This window comes from Miniopterus schreibersii, assembly GCF_964146895.1.
Source record: "Miniopterus schreibersii genome assembly, chromosome: 8".
In the NCBI taxonomy this organism is placed as follows: Eukaryota; Metazoa; Chordata; class Mammalia; order Chiroptera; family Miniopteridae; genus Miniopterus; species Miniopterus schreibersii.
Window position 1 is genome coordinate 2,703,113 of NC_138109.1, and position 15,631 is coordinate 2,718,743.

Sequence of the window (15,631 nt, forward strand, 5' to 3'; positions counted from 1 at the left end):
GAGCCTTGAGGTGTCACACACACCACAGCACTGAGGACGGTACAAGTCCCGTCTGTGAGGAAGACCCCGAACGAGATAAAGTGACCCTTGGAAGGGTATAGTGGCCGAAGGAAATAGGTTCCTACACAGAATGAAAGTGCCAGTGGGATGAGGGCCAGCTATCCCCATAAGCCAAGGACTTACTGGGCCCTCCCGCCCGAGTGACAATCACACCCACACTCGACATGTTTTGTATTTTTTAATAAAGTTTGTAATCCAATGGACACACAAAACAGAACTGCGCTGAGAAAAACAGTTTCATAAATTAATAAGTGTTAGGAAGTCGTGGGGAGAGGTCAAGGTCACGTAGGAAGAGGGCAGCCAGTCTTTTCGTAGTCTGTGTGTGACACTTCAGGTCGCGGGGCAGGGCCCAGCTGTCACGAAGCGCACTTATACAAATGAGTGACAATACAAAGTCTGAGTATGAAAATAAGATTTTCTCTGAAAACACATTTTTGGCACAGATTAAAAAAAATGTATGTCGGGAATTTGATTTTTTAAGTCAGTATTATATATATTTATATATATTATATATATTTATATATACACACATCCCAAGTTCTGCATATCCCACCAAGAGAGAAAATCCTTCGGTCTGCTCGTTTTCAACTGTAAGCTGTACATCCCGGGTGAGTCACGTGGTGGTGGCAAGAGAGTTGAGAGAGGTGACAGCAATGAGCAAGGGGAAGGGAGTGGGCAGGGACAAAACAACCCGATGAAATGTTCCTTGACCCCAAGGTTTCAGCAGCAGTTTGAAGTCCTGCGTTGAGTCTGTGACGTGGTCACGTACACCAAGACATCGAGTGCCACAGCCTGTCTTCACTATGCAAAAGTCCAAGTCACTAATTTAGTGCAAAGGCAGTTCTAATTTCTTGTTTCTTAAAAACAAAAACAAAAAAAAATTAATTCCACTGCCCTGTTCCTTATCTCCAAAAAGAGAGAAACCCAGCCCCAAGGTGTCTGCGAGTCCATCGGTTGGTGGTCTGTCCTTGGGCTAATATCTTGTAAACATACAGAGTAGCAGCACCACTGCCCAGAGGGTCTGTCCGCAGGAGCCTGAGCGGCAGGCAGGCGGGAGGGCGCTGCTGGCCGTCCGGCAGTGGAGTCTGTCCCCTTCGGCAGCGTCTTCCTCCACTTGGCTGGGTTGTCCTGTGTTTTTTGCTGCAGAGCCTCAGGAAAATACACCGAGTGGTGACCGACCAGGGGCTCACACAGAGGCAATGACAATCATGAGGTGGGGAGAAATGTTGGAGATGCTGGCAAGAAGGTCAGGGGCCAGGCGGGACAGGTGACTCTCAGAGAACTCGCAGGGTGGGAAGATCTGCAGCACGAAGGCGGGCTGGAGAGGGGGACAGAGAGATAAGTGGGACCCCTACCTCACATCACCCACCCACTGCCACTCCTTTAAACATCTCCACCTGGAGGCCAACACGGAGCGCGCGCCAGGTGGGTCAGCTTCCTGACCAGCTAAGGTGTCCAGGCTCTGTCCGCCAGAAGCAAGCTGGGGGCCAGGGCACTAACATGAGCTACTTCTGTGGCCCTCTTCCCTGTCATTAAGCTAAAGAAAAACTGTCTAAGCTGTCCCGGGATGGTCTCCGCGATGGGCAGTGGTGGCCCCACCCGTGTACTCTGTCCTTTACCCAGAATGCCCACTGCCCACCTCATCTGAGAAACTCCCGAGCGACTCTAGCTGGCACGAGCGGCCCACCCACCCGATCAGTCAGACTGCGTGACGGGCCCGGCCCAGCCCGCCTGCGCGCAGAGGGAGCACAGGACATGGGGCTCACCTGATTAGAGCCTGGGTTGGGAACATTGATGATTCCGGCCGCCTGCTTGGCCTGCAGATAGGTGATGAAGGCAGCCTTGAGGGACTCAGTCTGGCTCACGACATCCTCTTGGTCACGGCCACAGGGCAGAGCCAGCAGCAGACAGTACTCTGACTCCACCTGGGACAGAGAAGGCTGTCAGTGATCAGGGCCTCCTCACAAAACACACAGCCAGGGGATTTGGCTCCCGTGTCCACAAAAGCCCCCACCTCTGAAGGGACCTTAAAGTCCACCTCAATTTGTTATATGGGGAAAAAAAAAAAAAAGCCACTTTATGTCGAGGCATTTTACACCCCCAGAGGACACAACATGCCCACCGTCATCCACTCGAAGAACACCATTGCTGCACCCACGATAGGCCAGGCAGACTGGTCCACCCACACCTTATATCCCTGCGGTGGGGCAGTTGTTCACCTGGGCCCCGTCTTACCGTCATTTTTCGGGCAACCGTTTCCAGCTGTGAGGCCTCCAGCCGCATCCTCTGGGCAATCCTCAGGGGGGGGCCTCCTTCAGAGAGGGGCAGAGACCGATGGGCCAGGACGTTGTTGCCAGAGACAAAGTGGAGCTGCACAGCAGCTGTGTCATTCTTGAGGGCCAGGAGGCCCTGCCACACGATGGGGTACTTCTGTGCATGGGGAAACACAGGAAGTGAGCTCATGGCCGGACATGGCCCTAGGCAGCAGCTTGCTGGGCTACGTGGGGATCTTAGGACATTTTAATACAACACAAAGCTTGGAGGGGAGGAGTGGGGGACCCCTCCCAGGCTTACCTTCAGAAGCTGGACCATATCCACAGGCCTCTGGGAAGTCAAGTGTGGAGAAGAATCTTGTTTGGGGGAAGGCTGGGCTTCAGTGTGCAGCAGAGCCAGTCCTGGAGGGGTGCTAGGGCCTGAGGTTGTGGGGACAAACAATGGCTGCTTAGGGGCAGCCTGAGCAGGGAGAGGGCCCGGAAGGTCAGGCTTCATGGAGACAGACACAGGGGAGGAGTAGATCTGGCTTGTTTCTGCCTGGGTCCTCTGAACCTGGACATGAGGCTCAGCTGGTCTGTTTGCAGGTATGGTTGGGAGGCGAGGCTGCTCTATGCCTGTCTGGGTCCCCTTCGCCTCCTGGGAGACCTGAGGCATTTTGCTGCTTGGTGGCTGCTGGCTAAGCTGTGAGGGCTGGCAGGGCTGCATGGGCTGGGCAGACTGTGTGGACTGCACAGGCTGCTGAGCAGGCTGTGTGGACTGCAAGGGCTCACCTTCAGGAGGGGGACCCTGGAGTTGGGAGGGAAGAGAAAGGGACAAGGTAAGAGTCATGCGCAACACCCAGCCCCCAACCTACCGACCCCTGCGCCCCAGGCAGGGTCAGCTGTGGGCATCTCCTCTCAGCTAGGCCCACAGGAGGGGCTTTAACCAGTCAGTGATGCTCTCGGGGTCTCAGGATTGAAGGCTCTGGTAAGAGGCGGTAACGTTCCCTCCCTCCCCACCCACACAGGCAGAAGACTCCACTCCACCCGTCCCCAGAAAGAGCTCCTCCCTTGTGTCCCTACGCTCTGTGCTGTGATCTGATCCCTTCATCCTGAAATTTATAAAGTTTCTCTTTAAACCCACTAAGAGTGACGTACTTGAGGGACCACACTGGCACCTCACTGTCTGCACCAGAAGGCTGACTTGCAGTGCTCTTACCTGAGTGGGGGCCTTGGTCCGGGAAGGCAGGCCGATGGAGGCGGTGGCAGGAAACTGAGTGTGCGTGAGCTGAGCTGGGCCGTGGTAGGTGCGGATGTCCCCGTATCTGTACTCCTGAAACAGCTCCCCGCCACTGGAGTGTACGATCTGCACCCCATGGGTCACCACCACAGGTGGACTCAGAGGCAGCCCCTGGAGCTGGTTGCTGGGGGTGACTGTGAGGATTCGGGCCTCGCTGTGAGGCGCAGGGGCTGCTTTGGCATCTGTCTTGGGAGCTTCTTTCCCTGGCTGCTGAGGGGCCTTGCTGGCTGGTGGCACCTTCACTACACCATCTGCCACCCGGGGCTGCTCGCTGACTGCTGTCACATGGGGATGCACCATGATCCTCACGTCTCGGGGCACAGTGTATGGGTGTAGTCGGTACTCAGACTGCATGACCAGCACTTCTGACTGCACGGGGGCTGCGGCTCGAGCAACTGGGAGGTGATAATGCACTTCCTCCTCGGGAGGGTGCTGGGAGGCCAGTGTGGACACACCAGCTGTGGCTGGCTGTGGGGTGCCCGCCCGCTGTGGGGCCCTGACCTCTATCTGCTGGGGCTGCAGGGGCGCCCGCGGAGAGTGCAGCGTCTCTGGGCGGATGCTGTAGGTGATGCTGGGCAGTGTGGGCGTGTTCATTCTCACTTCCCCCTGGGACAGATGGCTGAGGGACACAGTCTGGGTGATGCTGTGGGGAGGCATGATGACAGACTGCTCTGGGTGTATGCTGGAGATGAACTGAGGCACGGGGATGCCTGCCGCCAGCATGACCGTGGCATTGGTGGGGAGCGCGGTGGACGTGGTGCTGCTGGGGTGGCAGGCCCTCGGGAATGGAGATGGAGCAGGCCCACTGGGTCGTGGGGAATGCGCATCTGGCTTTGTGGCTGCCAAATGGGAGACAGTTCGATCTGTTGGGGTGCTGGGCCCTGAGGTGATGTGGTTTGCTTCTGCAGGCAGTTTGCTGGGCAGAGTGGGAGGGTGGTGAGGAGTGAGAGTAGACCCCAGGTTAGCTGGCTGAAGAACCTTGGTCTCTATTTTGAGGGTGACGGGGTCAGCAAGCTTTTTATTAGTGGTAACTATGCTTGGGGTGAGAACCAATTGATTGTGAACCAGCACTGGGGGGGTGTTTATGCCCTGGGTGAGAACCTTCACGGTGCCACCCTGGGTGACAGGTGTGGACACTGAGAGGTGAATGGGTTCAGGCTTCTCCAAGGATGGACGATCAGCTTTAACAGATGAAATCACCGGAGATGCATTGTATGTCTGGGCAGTGAGCACCAGAGTAGAGTGGGTGGCCACATTTGCATAGCCAGAAGGAGCCTGAGGGCCTTTGGGCTGTGGCTGTGACGGTGGGACAGCATCAGGTTTGACCTGGGATTTTGACACCGACTGCTGGAATTCAATGTCCATGGCGCTCGCAGGGGGGATCTGGCTAATCTTGGCGCTGATCCGCTGTGGGCCTTCAGTCTTCTGCCCCGAATAGCTCAGGAGCACAACCCCTTCGGAAGTGTTCACACGCAGCCCTGCTCCAGAGCCTGAGTCCGCCGGACGTTCATCAATCACAGACATAGACCCCGGGTGGAACCGACTGTTTTCGTTAGTGCTCGGTCTCTGCTTGCACTTTGCTGGTGGAGCAATCATGGCACCTGTCACAGTCACTGCACCTGCTGTTGTGGCCGTCACACCACCAGATGCAGCCGTCGCTGCACCTGCTGTGACTGTCACTGCACCTGCTGGAGTGCTCGCTGTGCCCGCTGGAGAGCTCACCGCACCCGTGGCAGCATTCACCGTGCCCACAGTGGCATTCACAGGAGTGGTGAGAACGTTCACCGGCCCCGTCAGAACATTCACCGGCCCCTTGAGGACGTTGACAGGGCCAGCAGGAGTGTTCACCAAACCCTTCAGTGTCGTCACTGAACCCTTCACGGGGCCCTTCAGGGCGTTCACTGGGCCAGTCAACGCATTCACTGGGACCAAGGACACATTCACCAGGCCGGTCAGGGCACTCACCAGGCCAGTAAGGGTTTGAGGAGCTGGTTTTGCCAGAGTTATCTTTTGCGAATTCTCCAAATCAATGCTGACAGGCATCCGGCTAATAACAGAAGTGATTTTGGGAGCAATGACTGGAGCCACCTTTTCTTTGTCAGTGGCTACTGGAACCTCTGCGGCCTGTGTGTCGGAAGCATTCGTTACTGAAGCTGCTGGTTTTTCTTCTAAAAGAGGCTTTTTAGATTCAACTGGAGGAGGTGGAGCCTCATGCAGACAAGGGGCAGCACTGACAGGCTCTGCAATGGAAGCCGTGACACTTGTGGAAGTGACGCCTGTGGCTGATACATATTTGGGGTCCATGAGAATCTTTCTCAGCGTACTGGAGCTGGTGTCAATGTCAGAGGCTTTTGTATCTGGGGGAAGAGCTGGAGATGGGGTGGACTGAGCCCGAGGTTCTTCCTGCCTTGTGATCCACTCTGTCACCTTACTAGGGGGACTCTGGTGGGGGATGCCCATGGAGGTCATAGGGGGTGGGAGCTTGGCTGCAGTTACAGAAGGAATTGTGGGGGTGGGTATGCTTGAATCACTGGGAGGGGTCACTGGGTCACTTTCAATGATGGAATGCACCTTGAATCTGGCTTGGGGCTCACTGTCCACTAGTGCTGGCTGGGAGGAAGGAAGGGGGTCTGGGAGCGCAGTCATTTTGGTTGGAGTCTTTTCTTCAACGCTGCTTTCTTGGGACAAATTTTCCCCAGGAGTTTCGCCTGGGTCAGAAGCACATGTCTCTGGAGGAGTGGCCTGAGGCTTTTCACTCTGCTCTTCTTCCTGTGGAGTTTCTGAGAGCTGTGCCGTTGTCCCGTCATCTGTGGCAGGACAACTGCTTTGAACCTGGTTGGGTTCTGAGACACGGGCCTCTGCAGTAGCCCCTGTTGCCGAAGCCCCCGTTTTCTTGTTTGTATTCCGTTTGCGGCGTGACCGAGTTTTCTGGCGTCCTTTGTCCTTCCGGGGGACCGGGAGAGTAACTTCAGCTTCTTTTGGTCCCTTGGCTTCAGGCACTGGCTGAGAGGTTCCGCTGCTGTTTCCTCCAGCCTCCTTGGTATCAGTTGGGCCTGCTGGGGGGTCAGGGGCACTGACTGGTGGCCCAGAAGATTCTGCAGTAGCCTCAGTCTCCAAGATGCCAGACACAGCCTCATCAGTCTCAGGCTCCATTCCCTCCTCAGGAGTCTGCAGCTCTTGTGAATGGGGCTGCAGGTCTGTCTGAGATTCTGCAGGGTAAGGTGGAGGTGCTGGGAAGTTTTCTGGCTCCCCAGAAATGTCATTGATGATGGAGCCGATGGCCGCAGCCAGTTCTGTTTCACTGGCTTGGGGTGCAGGCTTGTCCTTGTCCTGTGTGGAGAGGCCCTCTGGTGCACCTGTGGCTGCCGCCTTGAAAGCCGTGGGGGCGGAGGTTTCAGTGAGCTTCTCGATGTTCTCCACAGCCTGCTCCAGCTCCATCTGCTTGGCTAACTGATTTGCTTCTGGGGACGGCTTAGAGGCAGACAGATCTTCCTTCTCCGGCTCCTTGTCTGGACCAGCTGAATCACTGCTCACCTGGGATGAAGGACCCTCCTTCGGGGGACTCCCACTCTTCTCGGGGGAGACTGCAACAACCCCAGCTTCCTTCTCCACAGCGAGCCCTGCAGGGCCCACAGCCACAGTGGGACTGCCACTGGCATCCACAGCTTTCAGATGCGCAGATTTGTCCACTGCTGACCTCGAGTTTCGAGATCTCCCTCTCTTAGCCTTGGAGTTTTTTTCAGGGGCTGTCTTTTTCTCTACTACTTCAACTCGGGGGGTTTCAGGTGGATTTTTGTCTGTGCCAATTTCTTTTTTGTCACGTTTCTGTTCACTTCCTGCTGCTTCTTTATCAGGCTTAGATTTTGTGTTATTTTCTTTCACATTTACTTGGAGACTCACCTCAGTGGTGGCCTCAGGACGTTCAGCATCAACTTTAGGTTCATTTTTCCCCCTTTTCCCTTGTGGGCCACCAGCAGCTACTGCCTTTTGGGACCGCGGGGATCTCCATCCCTCCGCTGGCTTAAGTGTTTCAACTGGCTCTTTCGCCTCAGTCTCATCATCTTCTTCAGCCCGACGGCGTGTTTTTGGGGGCCTTCCCCTCCGGGGGGTAGTAGGCACTGCCACGGCCTCCTGATGCTCCCGCTCCAGTCTCTTTCTGGTGACTCTTGGTTGCTCAACAGGCTCCTTGACTGGAGAGCGGCTTTCATGGTCACCCATGGTTGCATAGACACTCCTTACATTCCGGCGCCGTGTCCGGCTGATGGGCAAGCTTGGCTCGGGGTGCTCGGTGTCTGTGGCTGAGTTTTTAGAGGCAGTCCTCGTGATCTTCTCGGCCTCCATCTTCAACTCTAGGAGCTTCTGGGCTTCTCCCCGAGGAGAATGGGACCGCTTTAGTTTTTCCCGGTCTATCCTCTCGCTCTTCCTTGTGACGGGCTTCTCCACGCTTGCAGCGGCTGCCTGGACGGGGGTCTTAGAACGTTTACTTTTGTTTGGCCTTTTATCTTTAGTAGCAACTGGAGGACCAACCTCTACATCTTCAGAGGCTTGAGGCTGCACCTCAGGAACAACTTCAGCTTTCTGATCTGCAATGGGCTCAACACTAGCAGCTGAGTCTGGCTTTTCCACTTTGGGCTCATCAGCGTCCTTAGGCTTCTGTGTCAGTTCTGAAAGTGGCTGGGTCTTGTCAGGCTCTGGGTCTCCACTGGTCTCCACGTGGGAAAACGAGGCCCCAGGAGTTGGAGGCTTGGCATCCAGATAAGGCAGTTGGTCAACTGATGAACTTTCTCCAACAGCGGAAGGAGTCCCGGCAGCACCCTTCTCTGCGTCCACTCCTGGGGGCAAGTCTGTCTGTTCAGGCTGTTCCACAGCAACAGGAGCCAGTTCCAATGCAGGCTTTGCTTCTTCTGGGACGGAGGCTGGCTCCATGGTCTTCTCTGCTGTCACTGAAGGCAGCTCTCCTGTTTTATCACCAGCTGTCTTCTCCAGTGATGACGATGCTGGTTCTGGAGTTACAACGGTGACACAAGGAGGCCCAATCGAAGATGGGGTTTTCAGCTCTGACTCTTTGTTCTCAGAAGCAGATTCTGGGGTCCTGGGATGATCCTCTGTATCTTCCTGTCTCTCTTTGGGTTTTTGGTCTTTTTCTTTCTCTTTCTGTTGCATTCGTGTGAGTTCCATAAATCTGCTATGGAAAAGAACTACTGGTTCTTGAATTGAATCAGTTGTGCTGTTCACTCCATCAGATGTCTGCCTCCCATACAACCTACCGGAAATGAAGTCAGACTCCTCGTCTTTTCTCTCGAGGTGCTGCAAGCGCTTGGAGTCTTGTTCAAAGATTGAGCTGTGTAAAAAGCGAGAAGCAAATAACTCCTGCCTTTCCTGGTCTTCTTCTTTATGATCATCTTTTTTATCACCCATTTTTCCTTCTGAATCAGTCCGAATCTTCTTCTTTTTCATGTACCAGGATGGAATAGGTCTTGGAGCAGAGTCAACCTTTTCTTTATCTTTGTTGTTTCGAAAGTTAGCAAATCGAGAGTCCCAATCGAGAAAAGACCAGTTTTCTTCTCGAGATGAGGAGAGGGATTTAGCTCTTTCCAGCAAAGCCTTGGTGTCCGGGGTGATGGTCTTATCCAGTGCAAAAGAATAAAACCTGTTCCTTTCTAAACAACTGGAGAGTCTGTCATCTCGCTCACGAAGTTTGTCTTCTCTGTCCCTCAATAAAAAAGATAACCGAGAACTTTCATACAATGCAGAGGCTCTGGGGGAGTGGGACTTGTGTTCACCGTCCTCGTCAGAATCAGAAGGCACCTCACCAGGCTCCAAGTCACGCACAGACCTCTTTCGAAGGCTGTCTCTCTTAACGGTGCTGTTTGGGAAACTCACATCGCATCTGCTAGCGTCTTGCTTCATTTGAGGGTCCCACCGATTTAGCTCATCTTCAGAATTCCAGACAGACAGCTTTATTTTGGCCATGTCTGCCATCTGCTCTCTCTTGCTGGAATCGTAAGGGTTGAATTTTAAGGATTCTTCTCTGACTGTTATATGAGAATAAGGGAGGCCCTTGTCATCGACTTTAGGAGACCCTTTCACTGACATTAGCCTAGGAGAGCCCACAGGGTCGTCTTCCTCATGGAGGGAACCGTGTCGGACGCCAGGAGAGCAGCCAGCCCTTTCGGAATCTTCGCTGACGTGGCGTGAACTTCTGTAATTCCTCTCTCTCTTGGTGCAGACATCAAAATCAATGTGATCCACCCTTTTCTTTTTGCTGGGAGGAGAGTCATCAGTGACATCTTGAGGGGGCTTACCTACCTCGTGAACGAGACTACGTCTTTCATAGTCGTCTACATCTTTTTTAGGGCTGCCAAACTTCTCAGACTTGGCTATTTCCATCTCCATCTGCTGTTTCCTGCGACTCTGCTCCATTTGTTTTCGGTAACTCTGCGTGTAATCGATATCGATGCCAATTTTTTCTTCAGTATTTACTGAATGTGGCTTCTCTTGGCCGGTTTTACATTCCAGTGCTTCATCACGAAGACTGCAGTAGTGCTTCCTAATGTCTTCCCGCTCTGGTCCTTCATCATCTACTAGCTGCAGCTGTTTGAGCTGTGGCTTTGAGGGAGTTAGTTTTTTTGACTGCGTTTCTTGATTTTCCACAGATTCACCTACTGGTTCTGCCAGCCTTGCTTGTAGGTCTGAGATGGGCCTTGAGCCAGTCCCAACAGAAGTACTGACAAGCTCCTGACAGTCTTTGGGGCTGGGAACAGCATTAAGTCTGTCTAGTTTGATCTTTTTAGAGTCTCGTTTAAGAACTTCTTTCCTCACAGGCTTTTTCTCAGGCTCTCCTTCCCTCAGCAGAATGCCATCCCGAGATGGTATGTCAGGCTGCTTTTTTAAAACCACCCGAGCATCCTCCATCTCTGGACTACTTTTCTTGACTTCTGACTTCTGCCTTTCTGCTTTCAAATTGGAATCTGCAAAACGCCTTTTCCTTGCTTCCAGCCTCTCCAGGTCCACGGCGCTCACGCCGTCAGCAGGCTGCTCGGGTTTTGGGTGCTTCCTGGGTTTCAGCCTGGCTTCCTTATCTGACACTTCTACGTGGCTGGAAAGTGTCTTTTCCTTTGGTGCTTTCGTTCTGACAGACTCCAGTTTAGACAAGTCTGATTTTGCAGTCTCCACGTGAGAGACCTGAAGTTTCTGATCTAGGGCAGAAGACTTAACAGTGTCATTATCAAGCTTCGTTTTCAGCTTTTCCAAAGGAGCGTGGTCAACCACCTTCCCCTCCTTTTCTTTCACTCGAGTCAAAACCACACAAGGCATGAGTTCTAAGCGGTTTTTTGCTACTCCTTCTTTGTCAGCTTTCTCTCTGCCCAGTTTATTAGAAGTCCTGGATTGTTCGGGGCTCTGTCCTCTGCCGTTCTCTTGGTCTGTCTCAGAAGACTGAGAACTAGGAGAGTGAACTTTTCCTTTCCGCTTCTGCTTGTCGGTTTTGTCTTTTTCCACTTTCTCCTTCCTTACTAAGCGTCTCTCCCTTTCCACTCTCTCAGGATCAAAAGTTCGTTCTTTATCTGTCTTTTCATTTTTTGTATAGCGTTCCAAACGCGATTTGTCAAGCTTCTCATACCTTGGCGGAGAGAGTGAGCTGCAGCTTCCGCTGCGGTCTGAGGACCGGCTGTAAACCCTCCTCTCAGAGTCGCTCGCTAACCTCTCCGACTGTGAGGGAGACGTCCCGGGACTCTGCGGACGTCGCAAGTGCACCGGGCTCTGACTTCGTTCGATTGGCCTCCTCTCATGGTCTCTGTCCCGGTCAGAGTCAAATCTTTCCCGTTCTCTCTCTCTCTCCCGTTGCCTGTAACTGTATTCCCGAATGTCTTGTTCATAAGGATCACTTCTATAATCCCTGTATTCCCGAGGATCATCATAGTATCGAGATTCATAATAGTCTCCTTGGTAAGTTTCCCATTCTGAATAAAATTCTCTCCCTCGAGCTGCATAGTCCCGTCTGGAATCCTCAGCATATGTGCCTGGAGTACGAACAGTCTCATAATACGTGCGATCTTGGCTATAGTCATAAGATCCCCTTCGTTCCTCTCTGCCAAAAAAAACACACAAAAATATACTAGTTCTTTTGTTTCTTCATCATTTATACATCAAATCATACATATAAGATTATAAAGTCCTTCAAAAATCTTTGCCATTCTTTAGTCATTAGTTAGACCTGTATTGTCCAATACTGTAGGCACTAGCCACGTGTGGCTACTGAGAACCTGAAATCTGGCTAGCCTGAATTCACATGTGAGTGTAAAATACACACTGGATTTGGTAGATTTAGTTTTTTAAAAAAGAAGATACTTCAATAATTTTTTTCAGATTGTCAGGTAGAGCAATTGCCTTCATTCATGCACCAACTATTCAGTGAGATGACGTCCTTCCACTCTATGGGAAAAAAAGACCCTTAAATTCTACTTAAGCACCTTCCCTCTCTGTATTACTTTTACTGACTTCTGATTTTCCATAAGCACTGCCACCTGAAACCAAATGAGCAAAACTGGGTCCCACTTCCTACTTCGGGAGATATATGCCATTCAACAGGGATTAAATAACCATGGGCAAGAACCAGAGAACAAAGCGGGAGCCAGATCATCAGTAAAATGAGTGAATTTAAGTAGTAATATATAAAAATTAATATCCATACATTATCCAACCCTCACAAGACACTTTGAAAAATATTTAATGTACACACAAAGGATCTTAATGGATTTTTTATGTCTTAGGTACCAGTAGATTGCCAACACTTTCCACTCAATTATGGGTAAGAATTCCTGTGAGCACCTAAACTATTAAAAATAACTTCAAACTGAGCCAGGATCAAGAACTTTTCTCTCTCTCTCTCCAGATATATTCTCTTGCGTATGTATGTGTGCGTATGCGTGCGCATGTGTGTGCACATGCTCACTCCTCCCCTCCCTCCCTCTCAAGAAAAGCCTTGTATCAAGACTAACTTTCTGGAGGACTGCTGATTTTTTTTTTAAATATGTTTTTATTTATTTTAGAGGGGAAGGGGAGGGAGAGAAACATTGATGTGAGAGAGACATCAATTGGTTGCCTCCTATATGCACCTTGACCAGAGATTGAACCCACAACCTGGGTATGTGCCCTGACCAGTAATTGAACCAGTGACCTTTGGAGCATGGGAGGATGCTCCAACCAACTGAACAACACTGGCCAGGTGGACTGTTGATTTTTGACCTTTGGAAATGTGGATTCCAAACTACTAGTGAAAAACCATCAAGGTTGAGCTTTGCCCTGGCTGGTGTGGCTCAGGTTGGCTGGGTGTCATCCCGTGCAACAAAATGTGGCAAGTTCAATTCCATGCCAGGGTTGTGGGTTTGATTCCCCGGTAGGGGGTGTGAAGGAGGCAGCCGAATGATGTTGTGCTCTCACATCCATGTTTCTCTCTCTCCCTTTTCCTTTACTCTCTCTTTCAAAAAAATCAATAAAAACATTGTTTTTTAAAAAAGGTTGAGCTTTTGGAAATTTGGCTGTGAGGACATTTTTCATTTAAAAACCTTCCAAGTTTCTGGCTGGGTGGTTGAGTTGGTTGGAACATTGTCCCATACACCAAAGGTTTCGGGACTGATTCCCAATCAGAGCCTATACCTAGGCTGCAGGTTCGATCCCCAGTTGGGGAGCATATAGGAGACAACCAATCAATGTTTCTCTCTCTCTCTCAAATCTATAAAAAAACATATCCTAAGGTGAGGATTAAAAACCTTCCAAGTTATTCAATAACCACTACACAATATTCAACATGGAAATGACTCAAAGAAATATATACCTTCTATGGCTTAAATAAAAATGAAGTTGTAAGAAGAGCACTAAAAGGAGAATGCATTCAACAGGATTCTGGCAGCCTGATCAGGATCTGGCTCATCTTTGTCAAAGAGCCTTTTATACTTGAACCTGAATGTCTAAAGGCACTTTTCACACACAGCTTTTCTCTAACACATATGTACAGGGGTAGAGATCTAGTGGGAACATTCCAGAAGATTTAATCTCACAGACATGTTTGGACAAACAGCTTGATCATATGGATGATGGTTTCCAATTTCAAATATGATCAGCTACTGGTGACATTATGTCAGGATGTTTTAATACACTCAGTCTAAAAAAGAATCAATCATCAGGTTGGGGGCGGTTTTAAGCTAACAGAAAGAGCATGATTCAGATCGTGAGATCTTAAATGATTCTAAACTGTATTGATTCTTACAAGCAGCAGAAAAAATAGCAAATACTACATATCATGACTGACTGAAAAAATTAACAAGGGGAAATAAGGTTTACTTTTTACATTGCTAAAGTTAGCAATTTATATATATTTTGGCTTACTGAGTCACAAATTAAGAGATCTGAATTTAAAACAAAGCTCTTGATAGTCTTTTGAAAGTCTGTTGTTTTTTTAAATTAATTGCATGAGCCCGGCGGGATGGGGCTCAGTGGTTGAGCGTCGACCTAGGATCCAAGCGATCAGGGTTTGATTCCTGGTCAGGGCACATGCCCGGGTTGCGGGCTTGATCCCCAGTCGGGGGCGTGCAGGAAGCAGCCAATCAATGACTCTCTCATCACTGATGTTTCTATCTCTCCCTCTCCTTTCCTCTCTCTGAAATCAATAAAGATATATTTAAAAAAAAAAAAAAAAATTTAATTGCATGAGCACATGCATGTTGACAACCTGGATGTTGTCATTACTAAATACATAGCGTACTTAATAGTTTATAATGTACTTTAATGTTATTTAATTTAAAACTGTACAGCAGGATGATCTCTACATATAATGTGGCAAAATAGTATCTTTTTCAAACTGCAAGAGTCATAGGTGAGAAATGTAGATAGGTTACCCCAACTCCTGTGAGCCACATGAAAACTGAAGTCATAAAAATGAACCTGTGTTTCTGTATGAAGAACTAGCAGGGAAGAGTTTTTTAGAATAGGAGTAGAAATAAGGGATGAAAAATAAAATTTAATCCCATCTAAATTTTAAGTATTGGAAGTTTTAAAAATCAAGCTATACTGATAGCTTTAAAATACATACCTTCTTTCCATTAACATTTCATAAAAGTCTCTGATATCTTGACCAGATTTTTCCATACAGTGATAAAATGCCAGCTGACTTTCCCGATTTGCAAAATCCACCTAAAAAAAAAGAAAGAATAGCAGGTGTTTGCTGCAAATTTCAGATTTAAATAATGAAAAGTGTTACCAAATTTTTAAGTTCTTCCCAACACAGCCCTCTGGATAAATCTCTAGAAAGAGCAATCTTTCTCAATTAAGTGAAATAGCCCTTATAACTAAAACTATATTATGTTAATCTGAAATCTCTCTCAAATTCTACACAAATCTTGATAAAGAATGATAAAGTTCTAGAACCCAATCCTGAAGGAGTAGGAAAAGCAAATGGAAAACTGAAACGCTACCTAGCAGGACTCTAGGCTATCAATTAAGTAACCAGAGCAACTAAATCCAGCAATCTCTGTTGTGCATGAATTTGCTGAAACCATAGTTAGAACATACACTTAACTATGGAAGAACATTTAAACTTTACTCACAGCTGGGCCTCAGAGTCACTAAAAAACAAAGAACCCATCATCTATCTTTTTTTTTTTTCCTATCAATATCCTATTTCAAAAAGACTTATTTCAATCTAGCCATCATAGTTATTTAACTGATAAATTCTTTCAAGCTATCATGAACAAGTTTTAAAACAAAAACGCCAGACGAAATATCTTACTTTCTGTGTTTACCCACTCTCTAGGAGAGGAGGAAAAAAGAGGGAGAGAGGATCATTCAGGAAGCTGAACTGACTGACACTTCTAGCTCCTGGGTGTGCAGATACCCACAGGTGACTGTGGACCACGCTGCACCAAGAGTATACACGTGAGCACCATGGGCACCAGGTACCCAGGACCAAGAGAAGCACAATTTCTTGAATGAGAAGATTTTTAGGGGATGTTCTGTGCCGAAC

The 15,631-nt window shown here is 49.5% G+C and overlaps 1 protein-coding gene across 4 annotated transcripts in view; it reads right to left on the minus strand.

The window, feature by feature from the left end:
• Positions 1-225: 225 nt before the first annotated feature.
• Positions 226-15,631, minus strand: part of SPEN (spen family transcriptional repressor) — a 71,362-nt gene continuing 55,956 nt past the window's right edge. For all 4 annotated transcript variants that reach the window (XM_081145874.1, XM_081145876.1, XM_081145875.1 and 1 more), the window contains 6 exons: positions 14,702-14,802; positions 3,532-11,701; positions 2,635-3,120; positions 2,296-2,490; positions 1,827-1,985; positions 226-1,378 (listed from right to left, as the gene is read on the minus strand). In XM_081145874.1, the coding sequence (XP_081002000.1) occupies positions 1,247-1,378; positions 1,827-1,985; positions 2,296-2,490; positions 2,635-3,120; positions 3,532-11,701; positions 14,702-14,802 (9,243 nt within the window). In that variant the 3' untranslated portion in view covers positions 226-1,246. The remainder of the gene's footprint in view (positions 1,379-1,826; positions 1,986-2,295; positions 2,491-2,634; positions 3,121-3,531; positions 11,702-14,701; positions 14,803-15,631) is intronic.